General features: G+C 56.1%; 1 protein-coding gene across 1 annotated transcript; it reads left to right on the top strand.

Moving 5' to 3' along the window:
• The first annotated feature begins 7,561 nt into the window (after positions 1 to 7,561).
• Positions 7,562 to 14,871, top strand: HSPB8 (heat shock protein family B (small) member 8). Its single transcript, XM_004709560.2, has 2 exons — positions 7,562 to 8,397; positions 14,722 to 14,871. Exons 1-2 carry the CDS (start codon positions 8,031 to 8,033, stop codon positions 14,787 to 14,789), a joined length of 435 nt encoding a protein of 144 aa, XP_004709617.1. The 5' UTR covers positions 7,562 to 8,030; the 3' UTR covers positions 14,790 to 14,871.
• Positions 14,872 to 17,182: the final 2,311 nt, after the last annotated feature.

Genomic DNA, 17,182 nt, shown 5'->3' on the forward strand with positions numbered 1-17,182 from the left:
TGGAGGCCCTGAGCTAAGTGTCCAGACCCATTGGCCCAGTGACCGGGGATGGTCAAGGGCTGAGGGTCCAGTGACTCATTCCCCTCAAAGTGCTTCATTTTGTCTGAGACGTGTTCTTTGTCCCCTGTCCGCTCCAGCACATTCAGCGAAGGCAAACACACGTCTACAGCTACCATCTGTGAAGCCTATGTTTCTCTCTCCCGCCCCACCCCCAACCTACTTAGAAGCTTTAATAGCATGTAATGGTCCAACAGCGATGGCTTGTCCTAGAAGTGCTGGTAGAAGGTTCCAGAAAAGGAGACTCAAATGAGAAGGTAGAGGAAGAGGTGGATCCTCGGTCAGTCCAGTCGGGTTTATGACGACAGGGCAAGAGCTGGTGCTCTACCTGGGCATGCAATGGTAGGGTGGGGGGCTGGGAGCAGAGGCTTTGGAAGTGACCGAGCCTTAGTCTTTTCCATTGTAAGTAGGGTGGACAGTGGTGCGACTCCCTCCTAGAGCTGCTAGACCGTTGAAAGAGGTAAAACACACAGAGTGCTTGGCAGCCACTTGCCACAAAGCAGATCTGAAATATCAGCAGACACCATTCTTGCTAGGGCTGTTCCCAGAAGCACAGTGGTTAGAGCCAGGTGGCCTGGGCATGCCCTCCACCTCTGCCCTGTAGCAGCTGTGTGGCCTCAGACAGGCTGGCAGGTTATTTAACCCCTTCGTGCTTCTGCGCATAGCATAATAATTCGACGGATCCTCGATCCATTCTGGAAAGTGATGACATGCCAAGCACTTGCGATGGTACAACATGCTAAATACATATTTGAAGCGATTCTTGGTATTCTTATTATTCCCCACAGAAGTCGTCGTCGTGGCAAGATCTCCGGAGAGTGTTTTGGAGACAATAAGCGCAGGAAGTGGGAGCTTCATAAACAAACCTTATCTCCAGAGGACTGTGCGGAAGGACCATGTATGGGGAAGGACCATGGGCTGTTTATTTTATTTTATCTATTCTGGCATCTCTCTCAGGGGGTGCGGGCACGGAGTACAGCGTGCAGCAGAGGGGAGAGCATTAGGCTTGACAAACATGGGGTCCGAGTCCCTAAGGCACAGGCCTTCCACAAGTAAGTTCATGCCCCTGAGCCGCAGTGGCATCGTCTGTGAAATGGAGACAATGATACTCCAAACCCTGCTGGGATGATTACTGTGACAAAGCAAAACAGCTTAAATACGACTCTTCTGCCCACTAAGCTAGAAGAAGCCCTGGCAGTATAACCGACTATGTACTGAGCTGCTGACCACAAGGTCAGCCGTTCAAACCCACCAACAACTCATCCGGAAAAAAATGAGGTGGTCTACTCTCTTAGATATTTAAAATCTCTCTCTCTCTGTCGCACGCACGCACGCACGACACCTTTAGCAAAGGGAAGAAGAAAAATAAGTATTTAAAATCTCAAAAACCCCAGGGGAGAGTTCTACTCTGCTCTGAAGAGTCAGCATGGACACAGTGGTAGCGAGTTTGCAGCTTCTATCCATTTGGCTCTATAACCTCCACCCAATGATTCAGTGAGGATATGCAAATAAGGTCAAGAAGACTCGACTTGAGGATTGGTCAGTGTCACCCTTCCTCTGTATATAAGTGGGCCATCTCAGAAGCAGGAGCAGAGAGGATTCCTGGGAGCATCAAGGAAGAAGAGCCATCAGAGGAGGAGCATGCTCAAAATCCCTGCCTGAAGTGGTGGAGGCAGCAGAGGCTGCGGCAAAGAGACCATGAGACAGAGCAGGGCAGCACCCAGACCTTGAGACTATGAGGCACCGCAGCAGGTGGGATTCCTGGCCAAGGGACCACATGCATGAGAGAGAGAGACGTGCTGCTGACTGAGGAGAAGAGGTGTTCCTGGGGACAAATGATGTTCTCTCCTCCTGCTTGTGGTAACCTGTTATAAATCCCCCAAATTTAGAGAGTGGTCTGTAGTTCTACTGAACCCAGCAGAAAAGGGGACAGTCATGGGGAGAGAAGTTGGTGTCAGACGAGGGAGGCCTTGTGGCAACTGACCCTTTGTAAGTCCTCTGGGCACTTTCACACATAACCTACTGCCCTCCCAGTCTGTGGACTCTATCACACATGGGTTGGGCAGTTCAGACGAGCAATCGCTGAAACAACATCTTCGGCTGGGCCTTGACGCCCTGTCACTCCTCCAGTGCACTAGGCACTGGTGATGCTGTTGCCAGAGAGACACATTCAAGGGTCCTGCCCTCCCCAAAAACCCACGGCCACTGAGTCAATACCAACTCACGGCAAATCTTTTACAGGTTTTCCAAGGCAATCCATCTTTAGGGAAACAGAAAAAGCCTAAATGCTTATTCTCCCAAGAAGCAGCTGTTGACCTTGCAGTTACTGCCCCCCACCCAACCCCAGCGTCACCACCTGCATGAGTGCCACCTTCCGGGCTTCGGAAGAGGCTCACACTCCTTCTTCACTCTGTTGGAGGGGGTGAGGAGCTCCAAGGAGCCCTTGGTGGCCCAAACAACGGCGCACTCCACCATCACCTAAAGGCTGGCCGTTCGAGCTCACCTACAGACTACCTGGAAGGAAGGCCTGGCCACCTGTGTCAGAAAATCAGCCACAGGAAAAGCTATGGAGCGCCCCAGGGTCCCCTGAGTCAGACTCCCCTGGGTGAGGACTGGTTTGGTGGAGGTACTGGGCTCTCAGGCTACCTGTGAGGGGAAACTTCCTGGACCTAGAGGTGAAATGGAGGTTGGGGGGCCACCAGGGCCTTCTACAATCTCCCACCCCCAAGAATTCCAGGTGGCTGAGATTGTCGGTGAGGATTTGGTCAAGGTGCCCCCCTCCCGCCCCCCCACCTCCAAGGGATTCATTTGCAGAGACCGTCCCTCCACCCTTACCGACCCTGCAGAGCACAGGATGAGGCTGGGGTGGAGCTAGAGCTGGAAATTCAACCCCAGGAAGGGTGGCACCAGTTCCTAACTGCAGTGGGAAGAGCCATCACAGAGCCTGGCAGCCGGCAAACCCCCCATGTCCTCGCCTGGCTCTACCTGTATTACTTCAGGCTCCCACTTCTCCCCTCTGGGCCCCACTGTCGGGAATGCGGGTGATGTCACCCTCTCCTGGTCCTTCTGTCTTGAGGATTAGTGGTGTCACTTCCCGTGTGAAAATGCAAACAGGATGGCTGCCAAGACAAGTCCTTGCTCCAGGACCTGGGACTTCTATCCCTCCCCACACACTTCCCCCTGCCCCCAGCTTTCCTTGCCATAGAGAGCCCAAGGAGGTGCCTGCCCCTTCCTGGGTCCTTTCCAGCCTGCCTCCTGTGGTCACCTGGCTGGTGACAGCCTAGGGATTTTGTGACCACTTTCCATCTGTGTGAGCTGAGAGCCTCATCACTGCGTGGCTGGGTGGGCAGGAAGCTGCCACCTTCCTCCTCAGCTTCCTAAAAAGGAAGGCCAGGCTGCCCCGGAAGCACAGCCATGGTAGAGGGCAGGTGGGGAGGTGGGGGGAGAGAGGACAAGAGACCGGGTGGCAGGGGAGGCTCATGGGACAAAGCTTGGTCCATCAGTCCCATTTTGTTGGTCACTGTGGGCTCCTAGGTGGTCCCAGCTGTGTGGCCTGGGACAGGTGGTTTTACCTCTTTGAACTCTGAGGTCACATATTCAAAGTGCTCAGCACAAGTGCTGGAGTCCAGCACGTGCTCTGTAGATGAGCTCCGATGGCTATGCACCCCTAACACCCACCCACTACCAGCAACCCACCCTGACTCCCAGGGACCCTACGGAGGGGCTTCTGAGCCTGCAGACCTTATGCCAACAGACAGCCTCTTCTCTTGGCTGTTAGCAGCCAATGCTAATCCCACGGCACCAGGGCTCCTCCTGGCTAGAGACAGGTTAGCGAGCAGTGGGAGAACCAAACTGCCTAAAGGGGAGGTAGGTTCCCACTACCAGCTGAGCTGCTTTTCCAGGTGTGTAAACAGAGGGGAGTCACATGGCCCCTGGGCACCTCCTATCCTTATCTGTACAACGGGGGATGAGAAAGCTCCCTTCCATGAAGGGCTGTGGGGTGCAGGAGTTCAGTTAGGACGCACAGATGTGAAGCATTTGCATACAGCCAGCGCCCAATCATGCTAAAGACTGCTGGTCCGGTTCTCTAGCCTGCCTCTTCCCCGCCAGGATACCCAGTGCTCTGGTCTCAGGGATTCCTGGCAGAGGGGTCTTTGAAAGGATGGGGCCGGGGAAGAGGAGTCTGGGGGTGGTGGGGGAGGTTCTTCCAGACTCAACAACCCCTCCCCTGCCAGAGTGCACTCCCACAGGGAAACTGCTCATACAGAAACACAGCCCATCTGCCTGGAGACACCTACTCACTCCACCACCACGCCTACCCAGCCCCACCCACTCAGATGTCTGTCCCCCTCAAGGAAGGACGCCTCTGGAGGGGGAGTCTCAAGAGGCCAGCGGTGACATCATCCGGAAGCTGAGTCTCCTGACCCTGAGTGTGAGCTCAAGTGGAGGCCCGGTCCCGTGGACATGGGGGGGTCAGGGAGGGGTGCGGGGGAGAGGCTCCACGCCTCCACTCAGCCTCTCCCATCTCTGGATCCTGAACACTACAAACCTGGAATTCAGCACCGCCCAGCCTCCTCCTGTGCCCCCACATTTTCTGGGAAATGGGGCGGGTCAGTGCCTTCCTGACAGGCTGTGCGGAGGCTCTCAGGCAGCTTTGGTCCCTGGCCACGATGACAACCGAGATGGTTTGCCATGACCCTGAAGCCAGTCTCTGGGGGCGCACATGCTTGTTTGACCTCAAGGTGGAGTGAAGAGGCTCCCAGAAACAAACAAAACAATCCAACCCACTCCGGGCAGTTGCGCCCATCCCAGCTCAGAGCGACCCTACTGGACAGGGCAGGACTGCTCCCGTAGGGTGTCAGAAACACTCCATCTTTCCAGAACCAGCTGCCTCCTCTCTCCAGCACAGCTGGTGGGCTTGAGCCGCACTTTAATGACTGCGCCACCCGGACTCCTGAAGTCCACCCAGAGGCACCCGGGAAGGTGTGGAGAGCCCCGTGGGAAAGCCAGGAGAACCGTCCAGGGGAGACGGACTGCACCTCTCTCGGGGCAGACGGAGGAAGCGACAGACGCTGGCGGTCGTGGTTGTCCTCCGTCTTCTTATTTTTAACAGACTGCCTCATGTGGGCACCGCTGAACATCCAAAACGATTTCTCACCAATGACTCACTCCATTCTTCAGCAACCCGCCCCGGCACACACACAAGTTCTCCAAGAGGGACGCTGTGGCCTGCTTGTTGGGGACACATCAGACACGGGAACCAGAGCCCGAGGGGTCCTGAGGATCACTTATCAATTCTTGCTCCAGGATTCCTGGAAATAGGGGAGATGGCTAAAGACAGGGCTCTCTGGACTTGGGGTTCTGCCAGGGCCTTCTGCCTTCTTGGATGCCATCTGCATCATGCTCCTCAGGCAGCCCCGGTATCAGTCCAGCCCCTGGAGACCCTCCGTCCCCAGGCTTGGGGCAGGTCTCTCCTGGTAACACGTCCAAAGCGCAGAAGAAGTCTCACCCTCTCCCTCCCACGTTTGCTCATTCTCCCGACAGGCCACAGGATATTCCATATCCGTCCTCAACACACTATTCCCGGGCATCCATTCTTCAGTCTTCCTTACGCGCCATCCAGTCTTAGGATGGGTATGAGGTGTTTAAAAATGCCCTGGCTGGAATCAGGGACCCCTTGGTCTTTCGGGCGATGTCTGCTTTGTTAACGTTCTTCAGGTCTTTGGCAGCACGTGTGCCCAGGGCGGTGTGTCCTGCTCGTTCTTGTTGCTTGACAGTCTCAGCACAGCAACCGTTTGTTCAGAGGCAGTTTCCAACCGTGTGAAATGGCAGACTAGCATAGCCTTTCCGGGCTGTTCCATCATCCATCTGTCCGCCTGCCGTACTGTGGTGGCTTGAGCGTTGCTAGGGTGCTTAACGCTAAGCAGGACAGCTTGGTCACTTGTGGTAGACAGGATTCAGCGGAGCTTCCACACTAAGAGACAATCGGAAGCAAATCCCTGGTGGCCCACGTCCAAGGAGCCCTGGTGCCGTTACATGCTGGGCTGCAATCCGCAAGGTAAGCAGTTTGAATCCACCAGCCACCCCTTGGAAGAAAGATGAGGCTTTCTACTTCCATTAAAAGTTACACTCTCAGAAACCACGGTTTAGAGCAATGGTTCTCAACCTTCCTAATGCCACGACCCTTTCATACAATCCCTTATTGTGGTGCCCCTCCCTCAACCATAAAATTATTTTTGATGCTACTTCATCACTGTCATTTTGCTACTGTTATGAATCGGGCGACCCCTGTGAAAGGGTCATTTGACCCCCAGAGGGGTCGTGACCCACAGGTTGAGAACCGCTGGGTTAGAGGGTCACCGTGAGTTGGAATCTCCTCGATGGCAGTGTTTTTGTTTTCCCCGGGCCTGCTTCCAAAGTCAGCTCCTGAAACCCTCAGGATCACAGCAGATACTGAGCCGACGCCGGCCGGCCGGCCTGAGAGACGTGCCGGTGTGGTTCCAGGCCAGCACATGGCATCTGTGGGTTTCCTAGTGCAGGTAAGACTCGTGTTTCCACGCTATGCTCCTATCATCTACTAAGTGTGCAAAAGCATGATGGGAAAGTTTGAAATATCGTGAGAATCACTAAAATGTGACACAGAGACACAATGTTGCAAAAACCAGCACAGGATTACCAGGGACCTTCGATGTGTAACCAATATAGAAAGAGCCTGCGAGGCGCAGTTATTACCACTTGGGATTCAACCCACAAGGTAGGCAGTTCAAAACCATCAACCGCTCCTCAGGAGAAAGAGGGCTTTCTACCCCCGTGAAGCGTACAGTCTGGGAAACTCATAGGAGCGGTTCTGTGGGGTCGCTAGGAGTCAGAGGAACTGAATGGCAGTGAGTTAGTTGCAGGGTGCTTGGCTGGCGCTGGTAGAAGGGCAGTCGCCAAGGGTTGGAGCTGACTCAGCAGCCAACCACAGCCGTGCCACCCTGCTGCTCCGAGGGGCGCCTCAGCTTCCAGCACCTGGCACCCAGCAAGCCTCAGGTCAGGGATGACAAACATGAAAACTATGAATGTGTGAATCAGGCTGCTGGATGCCCAGTGCAGGTGGCCTCCTGTGTGACCCAGCATGAGGGGGCTGTGTCATGGCGTCCCCTTGACAGGAGGGTCCCACAGCGATAGGTGGGGGACTCTGGCCCAGGGCCACCTGCTTTTGTGCCCCCTGGGTTTGGTGGTGTGTCTCATCCTTATACGGGTCTCCCAGGGGGAGGGGACACGGGAAGGTATTTCCAGAGGGTGACCTGAGTCCTCAGGCAGGCGGGAGGGTTATTAATAGCTGGGACTTAGGCCCCACCGGCTGGTTGGTCGGCCAGCCGGCTAGGGAGTTTGCTCCAGCCAGGCTGCTCCTGAGAAGGAGCCGAGGGCGGAGCTGGTGACAGTGGGGGAGGAGAAAGTGTCCGGACAGGGGAAGAGGCTGGCTAAAGTGGGAGGCCACAGCCCCTCCCAGCCCAGCTGTTCCCTCAGCTGATTCTCCTGGGCTGGATCATCACCTCCGAATACTAGGGTGACAGGAGGGTTTGCAGAACCCGCCTCCAGCCTTCAGCCCCAGATAAATAGCAGCCTCCAGACCCAGGAGCAACGAGAAGTTTCTAGGCTCAACCCAGAGTTGATTAAGCTCCTGGCTCCCTCGCCCCAGCGGCACTGGCTGTGAGCCTGGGCAGCCTGGCGGACAGACAGGGGTGGCTTGCTGATTTCTGGTGAGGCCGGGGAGAGGGGCCGCCTGTGAGACTGCGGGTGACGGAGTCCCTGGGGGCTGGGACCAGCCACTGGTCGCCTGTCGTGGAGTGGATGGTTCTGCTTTGGGGGCCCGGCGGAAGAGCAGCCTTCCTGTGACGGAACACCAGCCCACCGCCACCACCTTGCACGTGACCTTGGCAGGGGCTCCCTCTCGCTGAGCCTCCGTTTCCCTCCAGCTCGGCAGCACCATGGCCGACGGCCAGATGCCCTTCTCCTGCCACTACCCCAGCCGCCTCCGCCGAGACCCCTTCCGGGACTCGGCTCTCTCCTCCCGCCTGCTCGATGATGGCTTCGGCATGGACCCCTTCCCTGACGACCTCACCGCTTCCTGGCCCGACTGGGCCCTGCCTCGGCTCTCCTCGGGCTGGCCGGGCACCCTGAGGTCGGGTATGGTTCCCCGAGGGCCCACCACCACAGCAAGGTTTGGGGTGCCTGCAGAGGGCAGGAGCCCCCCGCCCTTCCCCGGGGAGCCCTGGAAGGTGTGTGTGAACGTGCACAGCTTCAAGCCCGAGGAGCTGCTGGTGAAGACCAAGGACGGCTACGTGGAGGTGTCTGGTGAGTCGGGGACCAGGAACAGCCTAGTATCCTGAGCGGGGCAGGGGCCGGCTGGCCGGCAGTGGTGGCAACAAGTCCCAGGTGACTTCAGGGCTGAGGAATGCAGCCCGCAGAGCTGCGGCATGGAAAAGCTCTCCCCTCCCCCACACTACCCGCCCAGCCTTGGGGGGGTCTGTGTGCAGGGGCAGGCGGGCAGGCAGGCAGAAGCCGCCTACAAGAAGGCCACAAGAAGAACGGGCTGAACAACGGGTGGGGACTGGAGAGAGCAAAGAAGAAACAGGGCACACAGCAGGGTGTGGAAGGGACACTTGGATGCAAAGCCATGACCGTGTGGGTGACCATCGAGGGTCCTGAGCAGCCTCACTTGTCACTGACAGGGCACTGAGGCCCCACAGGGCTGTCCTGTCCTGAGAGCCCCGAGCTCTGAGTCCCCACAGCAGCAGCAGCCCCGGGAGATATGCGGAAACCGAGGCACAGAGCAGTCAGGAAAAATAGGTTTTCAATGTCTCCGGATGGCAGTGTTAGTATGCCCTGTCCCCAAGAGGCCCCATCTCCGATCCCACTGTGCAGCCCAGGTGACTGAGGTGTGGGGGGACAGTCCAAGGTCACACGGTGAGTCATCATCCGGGGCCTGTCCAGCCTGGGGGAGGGCAAGCTCTGGGGACTGGGAAAGAGGAGGCGCCGGGCCGGGTGCTCAGCTCCCAGGAACCACACAAAGAGCTCTCTCTCGCTTCCCTGCCAATTAAGGCTCCATTAAAAAGAGCATGTTCCTGGCAGAGGCCTGGCGCCAGAAATCAATAAAAGTGGCTGCGCGAGACCGGCAGGGCAGGGACAAGCCCTGGCAGCATTCAGGGGAGTTTCAAAGGCAAGCAGGCTGAATGGTAAACATCAGAGGCCCGTGGAGGGCGTGACAGTAGGAGGCAGGCAGGGGCTGCCCACTGGGCTGGGCTGGGCCGGCCGAGGGGTGGCTGGGCCGACTGGACAGTCCAGGGCCAGTTCCGAGCCTGCTGCTGCCACAAGCTGTCTGGATATGCACATGGTTTAACCTCTCCAACTCTCAGTTTCTCTCCCTGGAAATGGGCTCGTTGTGGCTATTCCTTACCAGGACTGCTGTGCAGAGTGAGGGTGGACAGGCTGCTTGGCCTCTGAGCAGTCTGTCTGGTTACTGCTGCTGCTGCTATTATTAAAGGGCCAGGCACCTGGCGCAGCCCCCATACATAAGGTGACCAGACATCCCGCTTTTGGCAGGACAGTCCCGCTTTTTAATAATTTGTACCACGTCCCGTGACGTTTTTAAAAGTCCCAATTTTTGGAAGAATGCTGGAGAAGCTAGGGAACGGCGGGAGAACGGGAAGACCAAATTTTTAATCAAGAAACCCCCCCCACCCACGCCCACCCCGGTCAATAGTATCCCGCTTTACCAATGCTTTACCAATGTTAAAATCTGGTCACCTTACGCATACATCATACATGGTAGCTGCTGGGTCGAACCCCAGCACTTTAGTTCACGAACAGAATATATCAAGCACGCGGCCATCAAGTCAATTCTGACTCCCAGAGACCTTAAATCGGCCTTCTGAGACTGTCAGCCTTCACGGGAGCGGGCCACCCTGCCTGTAGCTGGACGGATGTGGACAGGCAGGCTGTCATCTGCCCCGAGCCTCGGCTTTCCCAGCAGCAGGATGGGAACTGTGGCACTCTCCCTCCCGCAAGGCTGCAGGGCCGACCACAGACAGGCAGACAACTCGAGGCAGTATCTGCAGAGTCTGTAGAAGAGAGCTGGTTGACAACGCCGGCCTGGAGCCCCCCTCCCCCACCTCACCGTGACGAGAATCCCAGAAGGACCCAGGCCAGGGCTGAGGTGCTCCCACACCTCAAGGTGCCAGGCCACCCTTCTGTCCAAACTAGAGGGCTTATCCTCCATCCCTTGTGGGTGGTTCTCAACAGGTGAGGGCTGGCAGTGCCAGGCCTGGAGCCCAGCTTGAGGTGGACCGTGGGGTTTCAGTTTCTCTCTCTGTCAAATGGGGATGCTGGATGCTTAAATAGGACAAGGATTTGGGCAAAACCTATTTAGGTTGTAAAATGCCTCACACCTATACCATGAGCAACCTGTCTCTTCAGTGTATGTGCAGGGCATCAGGGGTTTAAAGGGACATCTCCCGGTGACCATCAATCCAGCAGTACCCACTTTACACTGAGCCCTGGGCCTGTACATAGGCTGCCTCCCTCATTCTGCACGAGGACCTGCAGGCAATGGCCATTTGAGAGAGGGGAGAACTGAGGCTCACCTGAAATGCCTCACTTCTCTGAGATCCAAAGCCATGTCTGCCTGCCCTGCTCCTGCTCAGGATAACTAGGCCCAGTTCTGTGTGGGCCTGCCCAGTCTGACCACCTCCAGGGCCTCAGTTCCACCACCACTCTCACTGAGAGGTGAAGCCACCCACTGTGCCAAACCACTGGGTCCACGGTGTTACCAGGCACCTGAGAAACCAGAACAGGAACAGGTGATCCCTCTAGGGCCTCGGCTACCTCCGCCGTACCTGGTGCCAGATGAAACAAATCTAAGAGCAGGTCTCCATCCTACAGGCCTTATCAGAGCTCTGCCTTTGCTAAGGGAGCTTGTGAATCTCAGGGCCATGGCTGCCGGACTAGGCAAGCTTCGTCACCACCGCCCTTCTGCACCCCACCCTGCAGCCTCCACCCAAAATATGTTCCCTTCACGGGCCTTTGGGAAGAGACTGGAAAGCACTGAGGCCGTACTCCCCTCACCCTCTCCATAATCCCTGGGCCAGGGCCTTTCCTGGACACAGCACCTCCTTTCTTCAGCTAGGGGCAGCGCCCACTCCTGACCGCTCCCTGTCAACCTCTGAGGCAGGAACAGGAAGGGCAGCTTTGAGGGCCACTGGCATCCCCTGGCCTCTAGACGGTGATGACTTTTTACAAAGAAACCATAGGTGTGCCTCGTTGCCATCTATACACCTGGAATATTTTAATGGCTTTTGAAAATGCAGGTCGGAAACAAAGAGAGTAAAGTAAAACTCACCCATAATCCCTAAACTAGGCCCCCCCAACCAATCTGCATATGCAAACATAGGCAAAGGAAACTCTAAGATGGTCCACCTGTTAACACTCTTTCAGCCAGACAACCCCCTCCTCAGACTCCTTTTTGACGGAAATCTCAGAGCTGCATGTCCTTGTTCCTCCGACATCCTCCTGAACCAAGACTTCAGGGCAAGGTTAGGGATCAGACTGGGCTTCCGGGAAGCAATCCTATTCTCAGACATCAACAGAAACTACAGATGCGGGTCATCAAGAAGTGTCCATATTATACCTTATTCCGTCTTCCAGGAGCTCAGCCAGGTGGGGAGTGTCACCCCACTTCAGAGAAGAATCAACTGAGGTTCAGAGAAGATCAGAAAAGTCAGAGAACAAGGGCTCAATACAAACACCCAGCCTTCCTGGCCCATCTTTGGGCTTCTGAAGCTTTGCCCCATCCCTTCAAAGCTGTGTGACCATGGCAAGTCCCTTAGCCCCTCTAAACTTCCGATTTCCCAGTCCACACGATGGTCACAACTCAGGTACCTCCCTTCGCACAGAAGCTGCTCTGGAGACAAGTACAGAGGTGCTTTGAACCGTGGTTGCCACCGGTAGGAAGGGTTGGCTGGAGTTATTTTTATCAGCTTCATCAAGTGGTATTTCCAGGGCAGCAATTCTGTCCGAGGATTCCCGGATGCAGAAGGGCTGAGTCAGAGCCATGTCCTCTCCCCGGGGGGAAGCAGGCCTTGCGAAGCCTGGGCTTAAGGGAGGTGACTGACTGGAGCGGCTCAGGCCACAGCTGGTGGTCATGGGCTTGGCAGCACAGAAGCCACTCCCATTCACAGAATCGCATGTTCTGGCGAGGCTGACATACCAGTGTAAAAGCAAATGCGTTTCTGTAAACGGACCCCTTCCTGCCCTTCGAGAAAGAATCAACTGGCAGAGCCTGTCCTGAGAGCAGCTTGGCAGCACGGATCAAGTCTTAGGAATCCTGGGCCTTGGCATTGACCTGAGAGACATGGCTGGCCCAGGGAGCAGACGGATGGCCATGCAGTCAGGACCCCTCTCAATGCCCAGGGCCAGGCCTGCCCAGAGACCCTCGGCCAGGCTCACTCTGTGTGCTGAGCAGCCAGTCAACGAACACCCAGCCAGGAACACTTGGAGCCATGGGGGGAGAGAATTATCATGCACTAGCAATTTTAACATGCAATATACAGAGTGATCCCGTTCGAGAGAACATGGAATAGATGTCTATACGACTCGGGGAGAGCCTGCGCTTGCCCTTGAATGGTATGTAAATTTGCCTCCCTTTGAAAGGATGGCACCCACGGCTCTTGGCAAGGAGGTCTTCATGACAATCACCTTCACCTGCACCTCTGCCTGTGCGGCTTTCCAATCGATGACCCCGCCCCCCCGCCCCAAATGAACCACTGCCACCAAGTAGATTCGAACTCATAGCCACAGCACAGGGCAGAGCAGAACCCCTCCTTAGTTTTCAAGACGGTGGGTCTCTGCGGAAGCAGCCAGCCCCCTCTTTCTTCCCTGGAGCAGCTGACTTTGAAGTCAGCAGCCCAAGATTTAACCCAGTCTGCCGTCTGCCCTACTCTGACTCACTGACCAATTCCACTTTAAAGACTTTAAAAAGCCACGGTAGATGATCTTGTTCTTACCCGGAGACTGCCTGGACATCATCGAGGTGTTTCTAAGAAACAATGCAGAGTCTGGAAAGACTTTTACAAAAACATCATCAGTGGTTTCTCCAGGGTGGTGGGATGATGGGTGCTTTGGATTTTTTCTCTCTCTCTTTTTCCCCTAAATTTCCCAACCTCCACAACACGTTCACCTTATAATGAGGAAAATGCTATTAACAAAGGGATAACTACCAGTTTGGGTTTAAAAAATATTTTTAAATTAAAAGATCATTTTATTAGGGGCTCTTTTAATTAAAAGATCATTTTATTAGGGGCTCTTACAGCGATCCACACATCAATCGTATCAAGCCTATCTGTACATATGTTGCCATCATTCTGGTCTAGATACTTTCTATTTGAGCTCTTATTATCAGCACCTCTTCTTTCCCTCCCTTGGGTTTTTTTTTTAATGATAACAACAACAAAGTGGGCTGCAAAAGGTGACTCCAACCCATAATGTTCCCTGCAGTGTAGACTCAGAAGCCCACAGAGCTGCCCTGCAGTGTGGGCTCTGGAATGTGGCCTGGCCAGCCAGGGTGTAATGTGATCCACCAACAGCCCACGTCCCAGCCCCCGTTTGTTTAAAGCAAACCAGAGACTCTGCCCATGAAAGGAAAGAACAGTGGGGAGGGGCTGAGAGGGTCAGAATTGGTTACACAAGTGGTAGGATGAAAGCCAGGGTGGGCCCACTCTTCTTTATAATTCCACTTTCTCCCCCCTGCTACCCCGGCCGCGCTGGGGCACGTGGACTGTCACAGCTGTGGCATTTAATCTCGTGTCCTTTCCCCGAGGACAAACAGTTCATGTGCTAGGCTGCTAAGCCAGACTCGGGAGATTGGAGCCTACCCACCCGCGGGCCCCTTGAAGGAAAGGACTGGCGATCTGCTTGGAGAAAAAGAGCCACAGAAAAGCCTCTGGGGCAAGTCCTCCTCCAACCCCTCCAGGGGCACCCTGAGTTGTAATGAACTCAAAGTCCTCGTTTACCAGTCTGCAAAAGCGAGCTGAGGCTGCAGCCAGCCCTCAGGACTTAAACTCTCCTCTTCCCTACCACCTATCCCTGGATGGCCTGTGACACAAGGGGCAAGCCCACAGAGCGGGTGGGGGGTTTCTCAGATGAGAAACTGGCAGTGGACATAACCTGCAGCCTGGTGTCTGAGCTCTCCTACAGCAAACGGGCCTGGTGCGGCCATTCAGCTGCATTCGGCAGTGACGCACCCAGCTGCTGACCCTTAGCAGCCGACAGAAAGAGACAAGTTCAAAGCCACCCACAGCTGCTCCACAGGAGAAAGTCCTGGACTGGGCTCCTGTAGAGATGGGGCCTGGGAAGCCCTGGTTGGGGGGGGTGGGGGGCAGTTCTAGTCCATCCCTGGGGGTTGCTGTGGACTGAACATCAACGGGACAACAACAACAGAGCCGCCTCCATCCAAGGCCAAGGCCTCCCTTCCGACCGGCCGCCTTCCTCCATCCTCTTGGCCAGCCTGGGGTGCGGGCTGAAGCCGCAGAGCGAGGCAGGAGAAGGCATGGTATTTGAGTTGTGGCCCGAGTGCCATCCACGGGGCATGGACACTGACGTAGGACTCATTCCCTTCCCTTCCAGGCAACCACGAAGAGAAGCAGCAAGAAGGCAGTATCGTTTCCAAGAACTTCACAAAGAAAATCCAGTAAGTAAAGCCCCGAGAGCGGAGTCCCTGAGCCAGACTGCCCATGGGGGCTCCACGGCCAGCCGAGGGCAGCACTCAGCCCCCACCCTCAAAGGTCCCCGCTGGAACAATCTGACGGGGGCAGCTTTCCTTTGCACCCCCGAGCCCCCCACCTCCCCCCAGCAGTGAGGCGACTCATTGGCCACTTGTTTGTTGGTTTGTCTTCCATGAGAGTAAGAGAGACTTCGGAAAGTTCACGGGAACATTCCATCCTCTCTCACTTCCCTGCCCTCATGGCTTCTTTGGAAGTCCCCTCGTCTGTCCTCTGTGCGTCCAGTGAAGGTTTGCAAAATAGTTCAGGCTCCTGCTCAGCAGTGGCATCCACACAAGTGGTCCAGCAGGGTGACTTTGGCTTGGAACCCCCAGCTCATGATTTCAGGGTGGGCCAGGGGAAGCGAGGGTCTGGGGCCTGAAATCTAGGGTCTCTCTCTCCACGGCACCCTTCTCTGGCAATACTCCCAGGATCTGTGAAGCTGAAGGGGACGGTATGTTTGTGCCAACCTGCCACAGGACCCCCATGCCGTGCACACTGGGCAGCAAGTCTCATCCTGTGGCGGAGTTACCCGATCCACACACGGAGATGCAGCAGGCTACTCTGGCCTGTGTGTAGGGCGAAGGGGGACCTCCGTGCCCATCAAGACAGCCCCTCTCTGAAGGCCACGCATATGACCTGGTATCTTGGGAAGGCTGCCTGCTCTACCTGCCCCGCAGCATCCACCAACCGCACAAGGGAGGCAGAAAGACGGCCTTCCTTCAGGGTGTGGGGCTGGAGCAAAGGGAGGAGGAGCTGCACCGAGGGGGAGAGAGGAAGGGAGGGAGAGTGAATAGGAAGGGTGGGGCCTGGTGGAATCCTGGGCACCACCGGATGGCCAGACTGAGGCGGGGAACCAAAGCCACGTGAAGCCCCTTCCTAGCAAGGCCCGTGGGGAGAGCAGGGCTGCCGGTATCGGGCAGCTGCCTCACCAAAGCAAATGAGAATGCCAATAGGTCACCGATGCCTCCACCTGCTCCCTGCAGCCCTGTGTGTCAGAGGAGAGCCGTCCACCACGAGGCCGCTGTAAATAAAGAGTTACAGCTTCCGAAATCCCCAGGAGAAGTTCTGCCCTGCCCTATACGCGCCAACCAGTCGGAATCGACTCATGGCAGTGCGTTGACTTGGGGAGGCCTCCAGGGAAACAGGGGCTGGGGGTTCACAGGCCAGTTAGAATGGCCACTACCGTGGCTTTGGACAGAGGTTCTTCAGCTGGCGTTCAGCATCAGAGCTGGCCTGGTTGTTGCCATAGAACTAGCCACTGACCAACTGTGACCTGTGGGCCACCCACAGTTAAGCCAAGGATGGTTAGGTAGCTGAAAAGTCAGTGGTTCAATCCACCCGAGGCCTGGCAACCTGCACCCGAAGGACCAATAGGGTTCTACTCTGCACACACCTGGGGGTCACCAAGAGTCAGAAGTGACTGGGTGAACAATAACCACTCACCATGGGTTACTCTGAGCACCCCCACCCACCCCAACCCCTCATACCCACCCTGGCAAAGTTGCCATCTAGCCTAGCACCCCAGCACACAGGGGCCACCTCAGATTGGCTCAGTCTGGCTGGTAGTTAAACATCTCCCATCTTAGCCCTTCGCTGAGGGCAGCCTGGTCATACAGGGATGGGTGAGAGTGGGGAACCGGGAACAACTTGCTGAGCCCTCGTGCCCTTGAGGAAGGGGCTGCGGCAGGGTGAAAGGGTGTGTGGGACCACTGGAGCCTGGGGACAGGCGCTCAGCTGTGGGAACGGAGACTGAAAGCAGCACACGGAAGAGTTGTGGGGACCAGGAGAGCCTCTGAGCAGCCTGTCCCCTGGGATGCCCTTGGGTGGATCTCAAGAGGTCTCCTTGACTCTCTCAGAACAAACGATGTACTTAGAGGGCAGGGAGGCCCCTAAAACCAGGCAGAAAACTGAAGTGGTGTTCCCTCTCCGGCCAAGACATCTGTCCCCCCACACTCAGGTCCGTGCGAAAGGCCTCACGTGACTGTGGAGAGGGAGTGGTCTTAAGAGTGTGCCCCTCAAGTCAACCCAGGGCCAGAAGGATTACACACACACACACCTTACTGCCACCTGGGGTCGGTCTGTCTCACAGAGCTGCTCCCATGGGTTTCTGAGACAGTGAAGTTTTAAAGAAGTAGAAAGCCTCATCTCTCTCTGGCAGTGCCCCTGGTGGTTCCGAACTGCTGCCCTTGTGGTTCGCAGCCAAATGGACAACTCACTAAGCCACCAGGGATCCTACAGGCCTCTGGTCTCCTCCCCATCCTAGGGCTATTTTTCTAAGCTCCCTAAGAGGAGAGAACAAAAAGTGTGTGTGTGTGTGTGGGGGG

Source organism: Echinops telfairi, unplaced genomic scaffold (genome assembly GCF_000313985.2).
Source record: "Echinops telfairi isolate 266 unplaced genomic scaffold, ASM31398v2 ScPeMD7_7412;HRSCAF=8450, whole genome shotgun sequence".
Taxonomy (NCBI): Eukaryota; Metazoa; Chordata; class Mammalia; order Afrosoricida; family Tenrecidae; genus Echinops; species Echinops telfairi.

Bases quoted from the DNA above. Each gene is read 5' to 3' on its own strand.
- HSPB8 (XM_004709560.2), top strand. From the start codon at position 8,031: ATGGCCGACGGCCAGATGCCCTTCTCCTGCCACTACCCCAGCCGCCTC. The intron at 8,398-14,721 runs GTGAGTCGGGGA...CTTCCCTTCCAG, and splicing joins CGGCTACGTGGAGGTGTCTG to GCAACCACGAAGAGAAGCAG.